At 48.7% G+C, this 18,333-nt stretch overlaps 1 protein-coding gene across 1 annotated transcript in view; it reads left to right on the forward strand.

Annotated features, from left to right (window-relative positions):
- SCD5 (stearoyl-CoA desaturase 5) overlaps positions 1 to 18,333 on the forward strand; it is a 31,428-nt gene continuing 13,095 nt past the window's right edge. The window contains exon 1 of the mRNA XM_032685291.1: positions 1 to 169. Coding sequence (XP_032541182.1) covers positions 1 to 169 — 169 coding nt within the window. The remainder of the gene's footprint in view (positions 170 to 18,333) is intronic.

Consider the following 18,333-nt stretch of genomic DNA (forward strand, 5'->3'; position numbering starts at 1 on the left):
ATGGCCGGGCCGCGGCGGGCGGCCGGCGGCGAGGCGGGCACGGCGGGCGCGGCGGGCGGCGGGCAGGCCATCGTCTGGCGCAACGTGGTGCTCATGGGGCTGCTGCACCTGGGCGCCGTCTACGCGCTCAGCCTGGTGCCGCGGGCGCAGATCCTCACCCTCCTCTGGGGTGAGTGCGGGGGCTGCGCTACAGGTGGGGCGGGGGGCGAGGGGTGGCCCCCGGCGGCAGCGAGCCGCCCCTCGGTGTCCCTGTGTCCGTGCCCTGTTTACCGGAGCGGTCGCTTTTGTTCCCGAACCCCCCCATCCCGGCCGCTCCCGGGATGCCATTGCCAGCGCCGCGCCGGGCCCTCGGTTGCTGTAGAAACAGGAGGCGCTCTCCCTCCGGTTACATTTACCAGGTTTTTTCTCTTAAACCCCCCTCCCCCCATCCCCTGTAAAGCAGCGGATGTTTTGGTTTAAAGGTCTGATGGAGCATATCTTTTCTAGATGGTTGGTTGGGCTGTTTCCCCTTATTACTTTCTGAACATCCGTGTTTTCCTGCTCCGGTTTGGAGTAGAAAATTACCTCGTCGTTTGTTTCTTGATACATCTTCTCATTAGGGGGGGGGTTTAAAAGTCGAGAAACAGCTTTAAGATGCCGGCACGGAAAAGATGAATCCGACGGTGCTTTCTGAGGTGAGATAGATTGCTGTGCCTGTCTTCTTGCTAGCCGTGAAAAGCCGAGGATTCGATTTGGGAAAGAGAATATGAAATACAACATGTTTTTTTCCATCCTACAGCGAGGTCCTCTTTTCTCTACAAAAGAATGATGCTGGGGGATGAGCTACATAGAAGCACTGCAGTATTGTGCCAGGTCTGTCAGGGTTTGTGAGTCTATATAGATGGTGAATGTCAGCATCATCCTTCACCAGGGAGATCTGCGTATCGACTAATATAAATCTCGGTGGCCAGGAGGATAAAAACTTGAGTGCTGCTTACAGCTGGTGCAATTTTATGGGTAAAGGACCTGCTTTGGGGAGCTTTTTGAGTGAGTGGAGAACATAACAGCCTGGGACTGTTTTATACAAATAGAGGAAAGAAGGGTCTCTGCTGCAGGAACTCACAGCCATGGAATTTGGATTGTTAGGCTGCCATCATTAGTGTTGAGGTGGTGTTCAGAAACCCCAGCCAAATTCTTTAGAAATCAGGTTTATTTCCTCTGTTTGAAGAAGTCCTAAATCTGTTTTTCACTGGTTTGGTTTTTGATATTCAGTCTGTCTTAAACCCCTAGAAATAGCCACCATTGCTGTTTGCATTTGGGAAACGAACCTTTCTGTCAGCTTCTCTCCTCTGTTTCTGTGTCCCTGGAGGGGACCTGGATTTCACTGGCTGTGTGGTTTGCACAGTCCATGACCTGACTTGCTCATGACCAGAAGAGGTTTGGTGGGTGGTTTTGTTTTGCATAGTTTCCTTCTGTGAGCCCTACTCCTCTCGCCTCCCTATTCCTGGTTGTGTTCAGGCTGATTTCATAGTTTACCTTGGCCATAGCTTGATTGTCAGGGAGACCAGGAGAGCCTGTGGGAGCTGTGTGGCCAGAATGCACACCCTGTGGTCTGCTTTCAACCCTTTTAGGTCCTGTAGTGTGCAGGCAGGTGGGCTTTCTTTTTCTATTTTGCCTTTCCAAGAAGACAAGTTGAAATCATTTCTGATTTCACTTTGCTTAATTACAGAAATCCCTGAGGCTGGAGCCCAAGGACAGAATTGCCTATTCAGGTCTCCATCATGCGAGGTATTTTTTCCTAGTTGAGATTAAACAGATGCTAAATAATAAACAGGTCTTAATGGCTTTGCAACTTAATGCCTTTCTTGCTGAAAGTGAGAGCCTCTCATTTCTTGACATCGTTATTTTTAACAGCCACCCTAAAGCAGACCACAAAGTTTTTACAGGAGTTTGGTGGGTGGTTTTTACAGGGGCTCCACAGCAGGGAGGGAGTGCATTGGCTCCAGCTGTCCTGGACAGCTGGACACTCCAAGCTGCTTTTGCATCTGGCTGCTGCAAGGTCTGCTCCCCTCAGAGGGAGTGAGCAAGGTGAAAGTACAGACTCTCCTGCTGAATATGTCAGACAAAAGTAGCTTTCTGTCAGGCTGGAGACCTGTTTCTGAGGTCCCTCTGAGAGACTCAGGGTGCATGAAAAAGGGTGGCTGTTGCTCTAGTTAGCAAACCTACCTCGCTTCACTGTGGAAGGAACCAACCAGTAAAGTTGTGTCGGAAGGAAAAAGTGTCGATCAGATGTTTCCCTTGCCCTCCCCAGTTCTCCACATCTCCTTCCCTGTGTGGATCAGCTGTGAGGCTGCCTTTCTGTGGGTGGTGACTGCCAGCCAGCCTTCCGAGCAGGGCTGGCACACTGGCAAAGTTGGATGGCAGGTACGAGTGTAGTGTCAGGTAGCGCAGGGATGTGTGTACGCTGAAGGGTGCAGATGGAGGAGCTGCAGCCTTCCATGCATCCCTCTGTGGTTTTCTTTCTCTTCCCAAGTTTGCCTCGGACTTGGGAAGCTTCCCAGTGACCCTCTGCAAGCCCTTGCATTGCTCCCTGCCGTGTTCCCCACCACTGCTCCCCCCCACCCCGGGTAAGCTGCGGGAACAAGTGTGCGGGGAGTGGCACACCAGTGCTGGCTGTGACCTCCGTGGTGTCTGGCAGGAAGTGGGCAGCTTCCCATGACTCACCACTGCCTGCTTGGCTTTTCACTTTCTCCTCCCCCAAGACATCCACCTCTCGGTGTGTTCTCCCCTGGGGGTCTGGGTACAAAGCCTCCCTCTGTGCAGGGTTTGCTTTCCTCCTTCTCACCTCCGAAGGCAGTTGATTCACCACCAATTGCAAAGTGGAGCTGAAATGCCACTGTGCCACCTAGAAAACAGCTGTTCAAGCCAAACTGCCTGCTCAGCAGGGCTCATTTCCATTGGTAATTTATTGACATTTGTCCAGCTGTACATAATAGACAATGGAAAAACGCTGCCAAGCGAAGGCTCAGCTGGTTGTTTACTCAGGATTATCTGTGCTCCTCTGTTCCCATTGCCTCCCACGCTAACACCTTGAGGCCCATGTTACAGCTTCCTGCACCCCACATGGAGCTAGGGTTGCAAAGGGATCCCAAACAGCAATCTGAGTGGTGCAGAATTGAGGATTTGAATTGGTGCAGATCTGGGAATTGGGTTATCTTTCAAGGGAAGTACAGATAAACTGGTTAAAACATAGGCTTTCAGGGCCATCCCAGTGCCTCTGTGGAATTTGATTTCAGTCCAAGCTGAACAAAAACAATAAAATTACTCATGTCAAAATTTTCCATGAGCCGGGAGCTGCTTTGACCCAAGAGGCAGCAGACGGTATGTGCAAGGCATCGAGCAGCCCTGGGCTGTGCCCATGGGACAGCCATGTAACCAGCCCAGAGGATTTGGAATGTCCCCTGCTGTGGCAGCCCCATCCGGCTCACTGGGACCTCTCTTGCCTTGCTCTTTTCCAACCTGACTTGTGGTTTGGTGCAGAGGTGTGCGGAGAAGACCCTGTTGCCTTCCCCTTTCTTTCCTAGTCAAGAACTGGGCAGCTTGCAATCTGCGATCCCTCCTTCTTCTTGGTGCTTTGCTGTCTTGTCTGTGCTGTTTTGTAGCTGACAGCTGCTGCTTTGGGGAATCTCTGCACTCTGGGAGTTGTTGGGGAAATGTACCTTGAGTCTTGTCTGTCCCCTGTCCCACCAGTGGGCTTGCTGGGCATGGCCAGCAGGTTTGCCAGGGTTCACTGGCCATTCTCCAGAGCCCAGAGCATGGTGCAGACCAGGCCTCAGGGAACTGGCACATGGATGTTCCCCTTCAGGTCTGTCCTTGTCCACCTGCTTTTGCAGGGCTTGGAGCTCCTGGTGCTTCGCAACAGAGAGGTTTGGAGGGCAGGCATCAATCACCATCCTCTGCAGACTTACACGGGGAACCAAAGCAGGGTGGGAGCCCCTCGCTGTGAGTGGGGCAGAGACCAGGGAGTGGTGTGATAGGAGGTCTGCTGGCTGGGCCAAGCATACAGGTGCCCAGGGAGTGAACTTATGCCAAGGGGTCCTTGTGGTCAGCTCGGCCTGTGGATGAGGCTGTGGTTCGCTGATGTCCTCTTTTGGGCTGGACATGCTGCACCACCTTCCACAGGCAACTTGGTAGGAGACTCTGTGCATGGCTCATCCCCTAAGTTAGTCATGTGCTATTAAATGATGCTCCTGAACCAGGAACCTCGTTGCTTCAGCCAAGCCCATCCTGTTGCAGTCCCAGTGAGGTCATCTTTTCGTTTTAGGAAAGCAAACCAGAAAACTCTGAAATCCATGTACAGATGACAGGACCCAATGCTAACAGCTCCTAGCAGTTTCTTCTGGTGGGCTCATGATAACTTCTTAAAGACTCCATTCTGAGGGATCACGTGATGTTTAAGGGTCTCAGATTTTCGTTGGAAAAAGGTGCTTTTTAGTCTTCACAGAGGAAGTGCTTGAAGTAGCCAAATGCATTTTAGGAAACAGAACACTCCCTAAAAAGATTGAGCTGTTTACCTGTTTTAAAACCTATTTCAGACTGCTGAGCATTACTAGTACTCACAGATTTAAAAACTGGCACGGGCATGGCCACCCAGAAACCCCATATCACCTGGATGTGTTTGGCAGAGCTGCCTGCGGGACGAGCGGACGTCAGTTCACAGCCGATGTGCCTTGCCAGAACCTGGGGCTGGGGAGGAGGATGGCCTTGCTCTAATGGTGCTCACATGGGAGGGGAGGCTTGTTGCTGTTGTTTTAGCAGCTTTTGGGAGGTGTTTCAGTGCTCTTGAGAACGGCAGATTGTTCGTGCTCAGCCGTGGCGGGCCCTGTGCCATGCTTACCTACAGCTTTCCCCGCGCACGAGCGCTGGCTGTCTGGGAGCACAGACGGAGCAGCGGTGCTGCCCAGCTGCATCCCCAACAAGGCACAAGCTGCTCCCAGGCAAGGGTCTGGATCCTGCTGCCTGGATGCCTTCAATAAAAGAGATTAAGGCAATTGTGGTGTCAGCCCTTTGGGTTATTGTGGTGCCTGGAGGGCACCGCCGAGATCGTTTCCTCTTTCTCGGGCCTTCTGGTAGGTGGCATGTCTGTGTAATGAGGCACATGTTGCTGTCGTGCTCTGCAGATGTGAGTTTTATTGGTCTTGCTCATTTCGGAAGTCTTGCATATTCTTGAGTGCCACCTGCTGGCTTTCTGGTTATTGGCTGGTTTTAGTCCTCAGCCATTTCGAAGCACAGTGTTAGAAACTCTGCTGTAAATAAAAAATCCTAGCTCCAAGGAAGTTCCACTTGGTACCTCTGAGACCTCTGTGGATGAAGAATATTGTCTATGTTTCACAGACATGAAATGGTTCATGAAAACATCTCTGTCTCTCCTGCTGCTGCCCTGACAGGAGCCCCCTCTGCGTCCTGGAAACTGGTTATGCTCAGGTGATTTCTGTAGGCAAGGTCTTGGGTCAGGAAACAGATAGCAAATGTGTTCTTCTTGGATACCTGTGTGGAGGTGTCTGCAGCCACCTTGTTGGGAACGGCTCAGTGAACAGACAGACCTTTCCTCGCCTTACTCCCAGGAGAGATGTGTCTGTCAGCTCCTGACCATGAGCAGGGAGCAGCTCTGGGAGGTTTCTGTGGAATACAGGAGGCTAGCCTTGTTGTCCACCATGCTTTCAACAGCAACTGGTCCACTAGATGATGAGTGGAGAAGAGGTGGAGCATCAGAATGGTAATTGCATCTCTGAGGTGCACATCTGCACCAGGGAATAGCCCTACTTATCTCCAGAGCAGTTTTGGACTGGCTTTTCCTCCTCTGACCCATTTGAAATCATTGTTTTACAGCTGTCACTCTTAATAGTCAAGTTCTTATGATGTTCCTTCCCTCCTAGCATCAAGAGCTGATCTCCCATCATCTCTGACAGGAACAGTCTTTTCTCAAACAGTGCTTCTCTCCTTAAAAATGGGATGAGCCCTGGAGCTGAGGATGGCTGTAACATGCTGTTGCCTCACCTTTCATGCCTGGGAATGGTCTGAGGTCTGTGTCCATGGTACAGCTGGGGAACATGCCCTCCCATATACCAATTGCATAGACAGAAAAGCATCACAGAATCACTTGGGCTGGAAAAGACCCCTAAGATCACTGAAACCAACCATTAGCCTACACTGCCAAGTCCACCACTAAACCATGTCCCTAAGTGCCACATCTACACATCTTCTAAATACCTCCAGGGCTGGTGAGTCCACCTCTTCCCCGGGCAGCCTGTTCATGGGGCAGGAGTGAGTGGGCAAGGTCACACGAGAGTGCTCCTGTATGTGTTCCAGATCCTGCTGTGACATGCTCTAGTAGAGAACACTCCTGCCTGTCAGATGTTTTGCCTTCCCCATTGTTCACTCCCCTCTTGTTTTAACTCTTGCTGGAAGTGATTCCTTAAGGCCTTGTCTGTGAATTTCACAATGCTCAGCTCTAAGTATGTATTTTTATTCCCCATCGTGATTTCATCCCTGGTGCATTGGTGGCGATCTGTTTAGTTTCCCTCTGTCCTGTGTGCTACATGTCTGGTGGTCACTGTGAGCGTGATAAAGGAATGGGAAAAATAAAATCTGGGTGTGTGCTGATCCCTGGATGCATGTGATGGTCACTTGGTCCTGTGGGTTCAAGGTACTCCTGACTACTTCCTACAGTTGGGCAGTATGAATGGCTGAGTGAGCAGTGAAGCTGTTCCTCTTTGGACACCAGAGTGTTCAGCCATCACAAAGCGCTGCTGGGCCTTTGGCTGCACTGACCTGTGCTCCAGGCAAATCTGAAGAACCTCAGGCACTCTTTCCCTTTTACCTGTGCCATGAGGACAGAGATGACGGATCCAGCAAAGGTAGAAATTCCTGTCTCTTCCTACTAAATTTGGCAGGATTATTGGCATCTGGGCTGCCCCCTGACATCGTGGGCTTGGCAGAGGCATCCCTCTGAAGCAGCCCCATGAAGGAGAGGTTTGTTGGCACCCCCAGAGCTGGCTGTGTCAAACACCAGAAACCCAGGCAAGGACCACAAAAACCTTCTTTAGCTGTGGCCCACCAGCCCCTGAGCTGGTGCAGGCAGGCTCTGGGGAGTTATCAGAGTTATGTGGCTCTAGCTTTTTATCTTTGGCCACATGTGCATGTGGGGATGGCAGTATACAGGCTCTGAGGAATTTCTGTCGATGAGTCAGGATGGACTTTTCTACAGGTAAAGGAAGTGCATTGGTTGGAGGAAGCCTCAAGGGTCTGGGAGCAGATCAGATGCTTCTTCTCCAGGAGATGCCACTAGGCAGAGCAATGTGACCCATATGGACCTGCTGGTCTGGGTTTGCTGCAACTGCTGTCAAGGAGGCAAAAGTGTTGCTCTCTCCCCTGGGAGTGCTGTGCTGGGAAATGTCAGCAGAATTTAGTATGCATCCTCATCTCTGCTTCCATCTTCCCTCCCTGCAATCACAGAAACTAACATGCACTTGTAACTAACACTGATGTTACAACTGAAGCCAAGCAATTTCTTGTAATCAGATTTTATTTTACCACATAGGCTAACAATAAAATGTGCTTCCCCACTGCAGAGCTGAAACATTAACAACTGCTGTGCTAAGTAAAGCGAGGCTGATGTGAAAAAGAGGGGAAGACTGTCAGATGCTGGTATCAGGAATCCTGTGTGCCATCCCTCTTGTGCAGGGGCCTCAGCACCAGGGGGATGGGGATTTCTGGAGGGAGACTGAAATGAGGATCTTTCTCAACCCATTTTTGGACACCGGCTTCTCGGTGTTCTGAGCAGCTCAGAATACAATAACCTGGCTTTGGGAAATGAGAGAGCTCTTCTTGACTGGACTCTTTCTTATGCCTGGCTTTTTGTCTCTGTTCTTTGGCTGACTTTGTATTTTTTACTGTTTCATATCTTCCCCAACCCAATCTCACTGTAGTGCCTTCTATGCCCATGGGATCCTGTTGTGTCAGTAGAAGGGATTGATGTGTTGGGCTCCTCCTACCCTGCCCTGTGCACCTGGAGTAGTTCACAGGATGTCTCCTATCATGGCCACACAGTTGGAACCCTGAAGGGACTTGTGCCCAGGCCCTTAGGTGGCATTTTAGAAAAAAGGGAGAAGGCATCTGGAAGGGGTTTGTGCTGATCTGTCCAGCAGTTGCTGCAGTCCAGGGCTGGCATGGACATACAAGCTCGCTGTGCCACACTGGACACCCGAGAGCTTGGAGAGAAGTTGGAGGCTGGGGTGAGACAAGGTGTTTCTGAGGCTTATTTCACCTTCTTCATAAATGAAGGGGGAGGAGTTCAGATGCAGATGGGCTGCAGCTCATGTAGAGAACAGAAAAAGTGGGTCCTGATGGGAAACCCTGGTTCCCTGAACCCAGGCAGCACATGGGGCAGAGGGAGAAGAGTCCTGGGCTCCCGCTTGGTGCCTGTTGCTGTCTTTGGGGGTCCTTCAGGCAGGGCCACTGCCAGGGCACTGGGTGTTGGATGGCAGCACAAGTTGGAAATGGCAACATCTTATGAAAATGTCAGAAACTGTGTGTTTTACAGGAGACTGAGGGTATGAAAAGGGGTTTTGCCTTTTAATATTTTTTTCTTTTTGGCCAGACCATGAAGTTATAACTGTTTTCTACAGTGCTGGAAGGTGTAGAAAAAAGGACCGTAGGTAGAAAATAGTAGGTTTAGAGAATAGCGGTAAGTGTGGAAAATAGGACTTTTATAGTCAGCTGAAGCAATCAATTGTAACAGTGGTTGTAGCTTAATGTTTTCGTTCTGAGCTGCCCCTTCCCCTGCTGCAGTTGGTTGGACTTGGCTGCAGTGAGGCAGACGTGCAAGTGTGGCCAGACCTCCTTGCAGGAGCCATAGCAAGGCTGTCCTTGTTTTGCATTGGCTTTGGCTCCTGCCTCTGCAGAGGGATAGCCTTGTGTGCTTGAGCTGCCTGAAAAACTGCCTGGCCACTATTCAGCAGGCAGATGAAAGCTGGCCTCCTGACGCAGTGTGTGTGTGCACTGGTGGTGGTGGGGAAGTGTGTGGGGGAAGTACGAAACATCTTACTGGGTTGGTGGAGGCAGAGACCCACCCAGTGTGTGGGCCCTCTCCCAGTGCTAGAGCTCATTATGGGAGGAGAGCTGGACTGTTTGTGCTGGAGTAGTGAGTAGTCATTTGGGGAGCATGGTGAGCAATCATCTGGTGAGTGGTGCTGGAGAGCTGACAGCATCAGCCTGCCCACCGAACTGGAGACAAAGGTCTCCTCCTCTCCCCTGGCACCATCCTCTAATCTAGGAAGCTGACTTGCCTGCTGCATGTTCAGCTGGATGCCAGGGGCCTGTGCCTTCTAATTTTAATGAGGTTTAGTGCTTCCAGCCCAACTCTGAGGCTCAAACTGCCAGGAGAGAAAGTTGGAAGAGGCTACTTTTGGCAACAGGTTTTTTTTTTGAACTCTGTTTCGTTTTGGAAGGGGGAGGAAAAGGTGTAGCAGCTGATAGCACACAAGTGAGGCAGACACAAAGCATCCAGGCAAGATGCAGTCATACAGAAGGATGGAAACATCATCCAGAGTCTTAAGTCCTGAGAAGTCAAAACCATCAGATCTCTGCTTCAGCAGAGGGAGGGCACTGGGTCAGAGCAGGGTCTGTCCTGTGCAATGAATCCTGTTCAGCAGGGAGCTGGGACAAAGGTGCTGCTGCCTTCCCAGGGAATTGTGCCTGGAGGCCCAGCAGTTCAGGAGGGAATCACTTCCTGCTTGGCCCTGCTCCTTTCCTGTGCCCATGCCTAAACATCCTGAAAAGTAGAATCTTTGAGTTTGCCCAAGTCACAAGTACGGAGCATTCTATGTCTTTGTTTCCAACAGCTGAGAAGCTGCTGTTCCCTGGCTCTGTGCTGTGGGTGGTCTTGCCAGCGTGCACAGCATGAGCTGCAGGGTGAAGCCATTCCCCTGTCGTGTACCTGGTTCTGTACAGGGCAGGCTTTGGCCAGTGATGGGCAGGGGTGCTACATAACTAAACTTCCTTCCTTGAGGCAAAGCTGGCTGCTGCATGCAAGGCTCTGAGGTGCTCTGCTAACGTTAATGCTAATGGCTATTTCTTTACCCTGTCCTTGAAAAAACAGAGACAAAATTGGCATTAATTCTTTCTTGGCATTTATAGAGCACTTAAAAACCACCAGAGCCCTAGTCAGCGTGCGGATTGAGGACAGCAGTGAGGTCACTGGGAGAGAAGTGAAATCTGCCCATGGTTTTGCGATGACGCAGGATTCAGCTGAGCTGAGACAGGCTACTCATAAGCATCAGAAATTTCAGAGAAACCAAAGCATCTTCCAGCCTTCTCTTTTGATCTAAAAATATCTGTAAACTGTTCGACATCTTAAGGCAATCTTCAGTTGCTGGTGCGTTCAGGGAATCTGTGTTTGCTTCCTAGGGGAATTTTAGCATTCGCTGGAATAATTGCTGTCAGCCACGATTTCCATTGCTCTATTGGCTTTATTTGTGTCACATTGGCTGCAGTTGTCAATATGAACATTTCTGCTATTCCAACTGGAATAAAGTCTTTTGTATACTCAGCCAAAAGTGCTGGCTCTGGGGAATGTTCCTGAAAATGCATACGCAGGCATGTGCATCCAGGCAGAGACAGCCTGGATTTCATGAGCTGGTGATGGCAGGGCCAAAGGGATGTGACAGATGGCTTCTCCCTGAGCTCCTCCACCACAGTACAGAGAGGCAGGAGCAGGGCCTCATCAGAAATCATCTTCTCTGCAGCTCTAAAACTCCGCTTCCCCTTTGCCTTTGATGTGCTTCCTCTTATCTCTCTCTCTCTTGGTTCAATTTAGAGTCGCTCAGAGAATGTGTAGATCTAATTTTAGATGAACCTGTTTCTGGCCCAAGATTTCACATGTTTGGTCTCCGCAGGAACGCACGGCTCCCCGTGAGAGCTGGCGTGACCTGTGCGGTGGGCGGCCCAGGGAATTGGTGCTGCTGCACCACAGTGCTTTTTAATTCTCATTTGCTTGTTTGAATCCAGCCCAAGGAGCTTTTGATGCCAGCCTTTGATAGTTAGCAGGGCTCAGTGAGCAGTATGTTGGCTAGCAGAGCAGTTTTTCCTTCCCAGAGACTCCGGGGCCAGAGCAGTAATTCACCATTTCTTCTTGGCAGCAATTTAGGGACTAAGGTGAAAATTTCTTCCTCCTTAGTAAATGTAGTTCCAGGTCAGAAATAAGGCTTTTTTAGTAGAGTGCTGATCCTACAAAAAATTGGGATTAAATCCTGTATTACTGCTCCTCAGCGTCTCTTTGCTCTGCAAAGAGATCTCCAAGGTTTCCCTGGAGCTTAACAGTAGAGATGTGTACTGGAGACTTGATATCTAATCTAGATCTAGTAATGCTGACCCTGGCCTTCCCACCAATGCAGTGTGTGACATCAACCAGCAGATTTAATTGGGATGTTTGGATTACACTGTTGGTATGATTTGGTATGTAGGAAGGCTTTCCATTCTGAGGGTAGACATGGCATTTTAAGAAAATATATCCCCAAACTTGGTGTTACCTAATGAAAGCACAAAAAAGTGTACCAGTCACCATGAAATTATTGGCTGCATTTCTGTTCTGAGCCCTGATTTTTGAATCAAAGGAGACTCTTCCACTGCTCTGTGCACAGTGAAGTGGAGGATCTCCAAGAAGTTCAGAAGTAGGTGCAGCTACTGAAATGGGTGGCAGTGCTGCCCTGAATTTCGGTGGGAATGGAGTTAGGTGCCACTCAACGCTACTGGAAGTGCTTTCCCTGATTTGGTCAGGTTAGCTGATGTGCTTTGTTAGTCCTAAACCTGCCACTGAACAACAGCAAAAACCCACAAGTGAGGAAAAGAAGGCTGATGAGAATATGCAGATGTTATTTAATTTTTAGAAAGCAGAAAACCACCCCCGTTAAGTTACAGGAGTGTTACACATTTGTGGCCGTCAGCCAGCTTTATGATGTTTGCTTTGTGCTCGAGCAACTTGCTGTTTGTACTCCTCATGCAGTTTCTTGTAGCCTTGTGGAATACCTTGGGTTTGATTTGTTCGGTTAGTAAAATTCCCTAACAAGCAATTTTTATCTGACTGAATAAGCACAGGATGGTGGTGTGGAAATGGGCAAATGTTTCGTGTCCATCCCTGTTATTTTTAATCCTCAAATAGTTATTTATACAAATAAGTCAAGTTGTGGTATCCTTTTGTATACAGGGAAGGAAAAAATGGCCTGTGCTGAGATGAAAATTTCTTGGAAGCTTGCTTGAGACTTTGCTGGCTGCTGTGGAGAGAGTATTTCCACCCAATGGTGTCATGTCACAAGACATGCAACAGCATTTTTTTAAGGTCAGCTGTTTTCAGCTGCCCTCTTGTTGAAGAGGTAACAGGTGTCTACAGGTGAAGCACAGCCCTTACATTTGTTAATTTTTCTTCCACAAGCAAAATATGTACTTTCTTTGCCATTAATGTGTTTAGAATCCATGTCTCAAGAAATTACTCCCTCCTGTATCCATGGGATCTTGCCTCCTGATCCTTGAACTGCTAGAGACAGTGTGTGTGTGCAAAAATGTACAAGCCTTTGGTGAATATAACTTCAAGCACTCCCACCTGGGGCTGGGAATGTGTCAGATCTTATAGGATAAACAGTGTTGGGAATGTCATTGCCCAGCAGTGAGACCTCCAGCAGCATAATAGGAGTGTTGTGTGTTCCGAAGCTGTCCCCAAAACAGTGGCAGTAGAAGAGCTAAGGTTTTTACACAATAGCAGTGGGGAGCTGAAGACACCACTCAAGGAACAGCTCCCTGAGCACGTATAGATATTAAGGCTGTGGGGTGGCTGTGAGGGGGGCTTTACATCAAAGGGTTGGCAGGAAGCAGCTGTGGGCAGAAGCTGTGACACACACCTTGGGAGAAAGGCGACCACAACCAGAAATCAGATGGACTCTGACAGGAAGTTCAAACAGGATGTGTTTTTGTGGCTGGAGTACAGATTTCTTCTACCCTGTGTCTCACCACAGCCAGCACACTGGATGTTCTTCTGGTCCGTGTTTCGTTGTTGGTGCTTCTGGCTTTCTTTGCTTCTGGCTCGTGATCTTTCTGTCTGCCTGAGCCCCATGGGGTGACAGAGGAGAAGCACTGAGCTGTCTGAAGGGGATCTGGCAGCCCCAGCTAAGGGTCTCCTGCCTGCAGACTTGGGGCCATGGGAACAGCAGCTGTGTCAGGGCTAAACTGTCTATGAGAGTGGCCATTCCTAGGAGAGAGTGAGGCTTGTGCATCTTGTTCTGAGCTCACTGTGCTGGGCTTTGCACCAGCACAGGAGTAAATGGGGCTCACTTCCTCTGAACAAGACATAGAACCAAGGCCCTGACCCTTGGTGGCTATCTTGACCCAAGATCTTCACCTTCCTAGTAGGAACAAGTGTGATAACAATTCTGGGACAGCATCCAGCCTTGATAATTACTTTTCACATACTCTCTGTGCAAAATGCCACATCTTGAAGTCCACATCCCTTGAAGGGTGCAGGCACTGTTAGTGCAACAGTAACTGGGCTGCGTTGTCTTTTTTTCCCTTTTTAATTTTTTTTTTTTTTTAATTCTTTGGTCTCCTCTGAATAGCAACTCCCCTTACCCCCGTTGGAAGAAAGTACTGGGCTAGGTGAGCCACTGTTCTGATCTCACAAGGCATGTCCTCTGCCTTGTTTGAAGTGGTGAGCAGTTTACCCCACGTTTTTTTCCCCCACTGTTGGTAGTGATGAGACAGAGGTGGTCTGGGAGTTTCTGCCCTGCTTCCTGGCACTGGATGTTGTATGTCCCTGTGCTGGCCGAGGTGGGATTTGTAATCTCTTGACTTAAAACCAAGTTGGCGATGGGCTGCATCAGCACCAGCAAAACATTTGTTACATTTTGGAACATGCAAAAAGCTCAAAGGTTCACAAAACTTATCCATTCCCAAAGTCTGTTTTGGATAGTAGTTCTGTGGCAGGATCTGTGTTTGGAACAACTTGCACAGCCCCAAACGGTGTCAGGTTCAAAGTAGTCACCTTGCTGTGTTTGAATGCAGTGTTCAAATCCCTTATTTCTGCAAGGCACTGTGAGGTGTTAAGCCACATATGAGAGAGATGCCCTCAGTGGGCCTGGCAAGGGCTGATTCCCTTCCCTGTTCCTGGCCGTGCTATCCCTCCTCTCCGTGCCACCCGTGCCCAGGCACGGATTGCCCGCACTGGGTGTGAGTTGGTGCCGGGCTCCATGTGTTGCCACCCCGTGGGAACAGCCGTGTGACGTTATCCTGTATGTAAGAGATGGTTTATATATTGACAGTAGTGCCATTGTGAATGTGCAATTGATTTTGTTTCACTGCTGCTATTTTCATGTCTGGTGCATTGTCCCTCTGAGATAATTGGGATTTGCTCCATCTAACTGGGTTATGTTTGACATTGGTAATGTGTGGATAGTTGCTCTCCCACAGTGTCTCCTTGTAATCTGTGCTGAAGAATGATGTCCAATCATCTCATCACTTTCAGGAGCCAGCACTGTGTGTTCAGATATGCAGAGTGAACCCAGTGCTTGTTGAGCATCTTGTTTTGGTTGACTTGCCTTTTTTATAACCAAATAAAAGTCAAAATCAATTTGGAATATGCTGGATTCACAAACAGTGAATACATATCATGTTTCTAATGTGCCCCAAGGTTTCAGAAACAGGAGAAGTTCTAATTTTGATATTCAGCATACAATAGAGTTGAAATTTTTTGGAGGGGTGAGAGCTGCTCCAATTTAAGCAACCACTTAGAGCAGATGATTTCCTGATACCTGGGAAGTAGATATAGACTGTGGCAATATCTCTCTGTATCTTCATAAGAGACCAGTCCTCTGGACACTGAGCTTTTCAGAAGAGTTTGGCATTGGGCTTAGTAAAGGTTTTCTGGAAATTCAGCCACGGGGGATAATGAGTTGTTCTGGAAAACATGGCTCAAATGTTCTTTGCCGTTGATCTTCCATCCCATACATTTTTAAACAGTTTGCCTGGTATGGTTTCCATTGCTTCTGTCTGACAGTGAGATGACACCTCTGTGCCTGGTGTTCAGAATCACACTGGTGTCTTGCTGCCTTATCATATTGCACGCTGAGAATATTTTATGAGCTGTTGGTGATCCTCCTTGTAGGCCTCTGCTTCCCCAAGATTCTCATCCTCGTTGCAGATCCCTGTCTGCAGTTATCATTCCCCAAACTACATTACTTTTCTTTGTCTATCCAGGCAGATCTTTACTTTGAGCCTTGCTTTCCCTGTTTCTGCATGGATCCTTTTGTGTTTCTTAGCTCTCTCGCTGCTGTTCCAAATTTAGCATCATCCGCAGTTGTAATTAATATGCTGTTTGCCTTTGTTTCAGGTCATTAATAAGGATGTTGAATAAAAATCTTCTGCCTATTGATTCTGGCATGTTCCCATAAATAGCATCTGTGCACAGGCACAATGTACTAGGAAGCCTAGCAACCCGCCAGCTCCCTGCTTGCATAGTAGTTTAACCTCATATATCTTGTCTCTCTTGCATCCTCTTCCTGTCCCTATGCACTGGTTCTCTCTTTTGTCCTTTTGCACAGGCTGACTTGTTGTTTTCTTTTTCTCCTCTTCCTCCCTGTTCCCTCTCATAAGTGCTTCTCCCACTGCTCCGATTCAGAAGCATTTTGCTTGTGCTGTGCTCTGTCCAGTGAGCTCATGGTTGGAAATGCTTCTGTCACACCTTGTGCTTCTGCAGGGCTCCAGAGTGGGGAGAGTGTGCTCCCTGTCCAGGGGAGTAATGTGTTGGGATCCCCCTCACCATGGGGTGTTTACTCCATTAACCTCTGGTTTGTGTATTGCAGAGCTTGCAGGGTGTCAGACACAATGGAAGAAAGAACTAGAATTCCTATGTTTGAGACTGACTCTGCCAGGAGGCCTTCAGAAAGAGTAGGGAGAAGCAAGGAGGAGCCCACTTAAAGCCTCTGTTCCCCTGGATTAAATCATCTTTCTTTGGAAGGATCCTGGTTTAGGAACCAGATCCTGGTTTACCTTCCAGTCAAAGGCCTCTCAGGGACTGGTGTTGGAGTTGTGCAGAGCCCAGAGCTCTTGGCACAGGCTTCGCTGTTTCAGGTACTTGCACGCAGGTCTCGGACTTTTCTTGGACCTGCAGCAAGCCCTAAATCCCCCTGCAGAGTTTTGGGTCTTCATTGGGATGAATTGGCTTCAGACAATTGTTCTGAAGCCAGCATATTCAGATGGAGAAAAATGGGCTTGACCAAAGCTAAAGTTCTTGTAATTATTGCTTTGAGCAGACGGTGATTCAAAGCAAACCATAGCCAGCTGAAATTCTCTAAAACTGTGTGAACTTGGGGCTTCACCACCTGTCCAGGCCAAGCTAGCTATTGCTCTGGGGAGCTGCAGACGTGGCACACAGCATTCCCACACCATCCTAGGGGCAAGGGAAGATCATTCAGCTCTTGTTCCAAGTAAATTCTCAAAAGTAACGATTTTACAGTAGCAGAAGCAGGCCCAAGAAGGTCCTGCAGACCTGTGGATCTCCTTGTCACAATATTCAGAATGTGCAGAGGTGTGTGAGGATGACACGTGCCTAATTCCTTGTGAGTGTGATTTTGCTTTAATAAGTCATCCTGGTTGCAGAGTTGGCTAACTAAAACATGCAGAAGACTAATCTGGCTATTTTAGCAGCTTCCTCTTTGTGCATTAGCTATCCCACTAAATTAAAAAGAAATATAACAGAAATTGTTTGGTTTCTGGGTTGTTTATTGGTGCTTTTCTTGTGGTTTTTTTTTCCCCTTTTTCTGCAATAAATGTTATTTACTCTTTATTACTTAGGAAGCCTGTTTATTTACAGGTCTAAGAGGGAGTTTTCAGTGTAAGGGGGAATTGCTACTGACTGGGCTGCTTTGCTCCCTGTTGTACTCCTTTTCTATTTCATGGAGATGGTCATACCCCACACACACTCCCCACCCCCCAAAAATGAGACAGGTAGGTAAGTAGTGGCTCTCTTGTCATGTAGTTACAGTAGCTGTGCATGATTAATGTAAAATCAACTGGTTGATAGTCTGATTTTTGGTTTGAGATCATAATTCATTCTGCAAAGGAAAGCTTGAGACCTGTCTTTATATGGCAAATATTTGTCATCTTGGCTATTTATACATTGGGAATTAGTGGTCAAGTAATATTTTTGGGCACCCTAATTGCTGTAAGAATCACAGAAACTTGCTATCACCAAACAACACATTTGTCTGACAGGATTTGTTTCTGGTCACTAAACTCCTGAGTAATTTTGTTTATTTGTTTCTGGGGATGTTTCAGCCCTCAGGATTTATATTAGGAAAATTCCTGCTCTTATGATTCCTCCTCTGCAAAGCCAAAAAATAGGCATGTTGTGTGGGTATAAAGCCCCAGCGGCTTTTGCTTGATCACTGCAGTAGAGGGTTGGGGCTGGCAGGTCTCTGGAGGGCTGGAGAGGGCTGGAAAGTGCTGTGGCCCAGGGAAGCCCTGGGAAAGCCCCATTTGATCAGGACAGCATGTTCCTGGGAAGCTCTGAGGGTATTTCCTCAGTCTGGCACTCATTCTTGTTGGCATTTCTGCCTCGCTGCTTCCCAGTCTGCACAGGTGAGAGCTGGCTTGTTCCCACCTGTGGCCTTGGGGAGAGCCCGGAGTGCTGGCTGCCCCCTGGGAAACAGGCATCCCCCTCCTCTGGCTGGGGCACAACAGGGGTTAGTCCCTGGCCTGAAGTATAGCCAAGCTCACGTGGTCGTGGTCCAGGGCTGGGGACCTGTTGCCTGTGCATCGACAGCACTCCTTTCCCTCTACCCCAGGGTTTCCTGGGAAGTGTGAATTGGGAATGGTGCTGGGATGGGGAGTGGGCTAGGAGGTGCTGTTCAAAGGCATGGACACACAGGGTGGCATGCAGACCCTAGGGCAGCCCCCAGACTCCCAAAATGGTGTTGTGTGTTCTGCTGCAATGCTGGTGGTGTGGAGTGGGCTGAATGAAAGGGTCTCTGAAGCTGAGCCCTGTAAGAGCTGAATCATCAAGCAGCAAAAATCACTTGTATTCAGTGCAGCTATTCCATGTGGTCTGTGTATCACTTACACTCAGCCTCTTTCTTGCACTGGACAGAGAAGGGAAGCAAAATCAACCTTAATGTTGCATAGATCTCATTCTACCCATTTATCTTTAATTCTGGTTTTAAGCAATCATTCACGATTAAGATGGATGAATGCCTTGAGAAGCACTTGGTCGATTAAATGATCTGTTGCTTTGAAGTGGTTGAAAAGCCCTTTTGT

This window comes from Chiroxiphia lanceolata, chromosome 4 (genome assembly GCF_009829145.1).
Source record: "Chiroxiphia lanceolata isolate bChiLan1 chromosome 4, bChiLan1.pri, whole genome shotgun sequence".
NCBI lineage: Eukaryota > Metazoa > Chordata > Aves > Passeriformes > Pipridae > Chiroxiphia > Chiroxiphia lanceolata.